We start from the raw sequence: 4,337 nt of genomic DNA on the forward strand, positions 1-4,337 counted from the left end.
ACTGCTTTCCTTTGGAAGTAAGCCATATTCAGAAGTTAAAAGATCACGTTACAACAAAAAGAGAAAAAGAAAATGAAAAGAGTCGCTTGAGAATAGACTATATGGTTTAGCATAAATGTAGTTTTACCTTCACAACTTAAGAAATTTACTGAATCTTTTGGATTCCCCGTCTATCATTTCGCAAGAACTTCTTAATCACTACTTGCAGAGGATGATCCTGTCCATTAGTTGCGAGTGCAATTAGATCAACAATCAAGGCAGAAGTAGATGCATCTGGTGAAAAACCCCTTCCAATCATTTCCTCAACGGTTATGCTACAGACCCCCACTGGGGTCGACCCCCACTGACCCCCAGTGGGAGGTGGCAGCCCCTCATTCGTCCAAACACAAAAAAAAAAAAAAAAAAAAAAAACAGTTTTTTTTTTAACCAATGGGAAGCCACCATTCATGACCCCCAGTGACCCCCACTGGGGGTCTGAGGCATTTTTCTTTCCTCAAGGAGTACCAATGCCTCATGGCACTTTTGTTGCCCAAGAAATCCTTGTATGACAATGTTGTAAGTGGCATCATTCGGCAAACACCCATTCTCTTCCATTTTCACAAACAACTCTTTGGCTTCATCCAGAAGGCCTTCTTCACAAAGACCTTGTATCATCATAGTGTATGTCTTAACATTAGGATGCAATCCCTTGGAAGAAAGGTTATTGAAAAGGGCCTTGGCAGTGTCAAGCTTTTTAACCTTGCAGAACCCATTAATGAGGATGCTGTACATAACAATATCAAGATGTAAATTGCTTCTTTCCATTAACTGAAATAATGAATATGCTTCTACCACACGCCCATTTTTGCACAACCCATCCAACAAGATAGCATAAGTTTGAGAATCTGGAATTTTACCTACAGCTTGCATCTCATTAAAAAGTTCTTGAGCAGCTGAACATCTGCTTGATCGAAAAAAACCTTGTAAAATAGTGTTGAAAGTTCCGTTGTTGGGTTTCAACCCCCTTTGAGGCATTTCTCGAAAGAGATCCATGGCCTCATCCATTTTCATCTTCTTGCAATATCCGTTGATTAGAATGTTATAGCTATGAACATTAGGCTGAAGACCTCTATCCACCATGGTATTGAACACTCTAATTGCTTCGTCCATCCGACCTTGCAAACAGTATCCATCCATAAGAGTATTGTATGTGACTACATCAGGATCCACACCTCTTTGTATCATGACTTCAAGTACCTCCTCTGCCTCTTTTGCCATCCCCTCCCTAGTATGTGCATCCACCAACACACTAAATGTACAAATATTTGGAGAAATATCACCACCAAGCATTTCTCTTAACATTCCGAAAGCCTCTGTCCACCGACCAAAACTACACAGGCCATCAATTAAAGAAGTATAAGTGACAACATCTGGACGAATGCCTTCTTCTTTCATTTTAAAAAAGAGTTTGAGTGCATCATCCGCCATTCTATCCTTGCAAAGACCGTCAATGATCATGCTATACACTATGGTGTTAGGTTTACAACTTCCCTTTTCCATTATCCTAAGCAAACTAACAGCCCTGATAGTGTTCCCCGTTCTGCAAAGCCCATTAACAATGGTTCCATACATAACCACATTGGGTTCAATTTCTCTATTTCTCATTAATTTCTTAAATAACTCCACAGCTTCAGGAGTTTTATCTTCCAAAATAAGTCCATTTATCAGAGTGCTGAAGATATATACATTAGGGGTATAACCGCATTTGAAAAGGGTACCCAAAATAGAGAACCCAAAATGGACTCGATTAAGGTGGCAATAACAGTTAATTGCAATGCTGAAGGTGTAGAGATCAACCTGAATGCCTTGCAGGAACTGCAAATTGTGAATAAGAAAAAGAGCAGTGGCGTAATGACCCATTCTCGTAATAGTCCCTAAAGCTTTATTGAATTGAGAAATGTGGGGCAAAGGTCGCGTTTGGACCATTCCATTGAACAACTCTACCGCGTCTTGGAGATCATTGTGCCCCAAACCCAATAAAGCTTGATGTTTTTTGGGTGCACTCGTTGTAAAAGCAGGACTAGGGTTTACAGTGTTAGAGTGAGAGTGAGAGTGAGAGTGAGAGAGAGAGTGAGTAGCAAAGAAACTCAACGATTGGTTCGCTTTTCGACGAGTATAAGCAGCCTTCATGAATTTGATTGCAGCAAAATCACCAAGCTTCGTCATCTTCTCCAACATCTGCTCTCTCTCTCTCTCTCTCTCTCTCTCTCTGTGTACACGAATCCGATGATGCTTTGGCATTTTCATTGGCAATAGAATTCGGGTCATGGAATCTGATATTATATTATCCATTTCTATGACCCGATGTTGTCCAACAACAGGACGTGGATCATTGGTTTTTACTTGACCTGCAGCCCCAACAGGGTGGAAACCTTTTTTTGGGCTAAATTCCATTTTACTCTTTTATGTTTGTCACTTTTTCACTTTTAACCCTTTAAGTTTTTTTTTTTTTTTTTTTTTAATTATATTTTAAGTTTCCCTCACTTTATTCTTAAAGTTTATAATCAAAATTAAACAAAAAATATCACATAACATAAAAATATATATTATATTAGAATTTAAATTTATATTAAAAGTGTGAGTCATATATAATCAAATATTATTATGCCACGTAGTTGTAAATGTGTCATTTTTTATCTAATTTTTAATAAAAATTGGTTTTAAGAATAAAGTGAAAAAAATTTGAAACATAAAAGGCCTAAAGTGAGAAAAAAAATGAATAAAAGGCCAAAATAAAAAAAATGATCAAACATAAAAAAGGCAAAATCACCTTCTTTTGTTTTTGTAATTTTTCTAAATAAATTTGTATGAAGTACAGCCTCAGTTTTTAATGATTTTTATTTTCTCAATTGAAAAATATATATGGTGTGGCACACTTGTGTGAAGGCAATTATAGTAGAATTAGAAGGCTAATACGGTATATTCTTCATGCCTAATAAATAGTCCAATCCTCGGTTCAACCTAATATTTTTAAAATTTGAAAACAAATATTTTATCCATAAAATTGGATTGGACAAAATTTTTGAACCCATTCAATTTTTAGATTGGGCTTGGATAAAAAATTTTAGCCCAACCTAATCCGGCCCACACATTTTAAAAATATTTATTTTATATTTTATATGATTTAGTTACAAAATAAATTAGAAAAATAATAAAAGATTAAAAAAATGAATATATATATATATACTTCTTTCTAAAGCTTAAACTAAAACATTTCTTAAAACATTATATTTTTATAATTGAATTTTATTGATATTTTAAACTTAAATAATTATTAAAAGATTTAAATAATTTAATAACACTTCAAAATGCGAAACGGGGTAGGTGCTGCAGACGACGTCGTTTAATTTATAAATAAATAAATAAATAAATAAAATTGACTCTCACGCAAAAATTCGCCGTTCTAAAAAGGCAGAGTAGAGTCGTCAGGTTCTGCATCGGTTTTCAACAATCTGATCATCACTTTTTTTTTTTAAAAAAGGAAAAGAAAATAAATTATTGAATTAGCTTTCAATCTCCAATATGAGAAAGAAAAAATTTCAAATCAAACTGTTCGATTTTAACTATATATTTTTTATTTTGTTCTAATTTAATTCAATTAATTATAATTGTTATTTTTTTATTTATGAAAAATACGCATATGAACGACATGTATCACGTAAAGACAAATTTTATTAATTTACTGAATTAATATCAACCAACTTAGTAATTATTTTTTGTCAAAAATCCTAACGTCATTATCAATTAAACGAAAGTGACACAAAAATTTGAAAAATTAAGGATCAAAATTGAGGCAATTGAAAGTGTAAGGACCAGTACAACACAAGTGCCAAAATTTAGGAATTACCGATATAATTTACTTTAAATTTTAAAAGAAAACTAATGTTGAAATATAAGCACTTAAAACAAATAGTATTTCAATTATACAACCTATAACAACTATATAATATAAAAAGTACATGTAGCTAATATATATATATATATATATAATTGCAACAATTAAATTAAATCAAAAATAAAAAAAATAAAGTTGAATTTAAATTGTGAACCAACTAACAAATTAAATATTCAATATCATTGTAAATCTAATTTCTTCACACACCAAATCATCCAAAATTCAAATTTCAAAATGTAACAACTTAAAAATTTAAGTTGTCCCTTAAATTTTATATTAGTATTATGATTGTATGTGATAATATATTATTAAAAATAAAAATAAATAACAATAATAATAATGGGCGTGGCAGTAAAATAAATAATTAATTTTCTGTTGATATATGATAGAGTGTAATTTAATT

General features: G+C 32.2%; 1 protein-coding gene across 1 annotated transcript; it reads right to left on the reverse strand.

Annotated features, from left to right (window-relative positions):
- Positions 1–2,280, reverse strand: LOC114283938 (uncharacterized). The gene is made up of 2 exons (XM_082875525.1): positions 519–2,280; positions 1–327 (listed from the first exon to the last, which is right to left on the reverse strand). The coding sequence occupies exons 1-2, from the start codon at positions 2,278–2,280 to the stop codon at positions 146–148; spliced, it is 1,944 nt and encodes a 647-aa protein (XP_082731651.1). The 3' UTR covers positions 1–145.
- Positions 2,281–4,337: the final 2,057 nt, after the last annotated feature.

The sequence above is a fragment of the Camellia sinensis genome, chromosome 6, assembly GCF_055761805.1.
Source record: "Camellia sinensis isolate YWXY chromosome 6, ASM5576180v1, whole genome shotgun sequence".
Taxonomy (NCBI): Eukaryota; Viridiplantae; Streptophyta; class Magnoliopsida; order Ericales; family Theaceae; genus Camellia; species Camellia sinensis.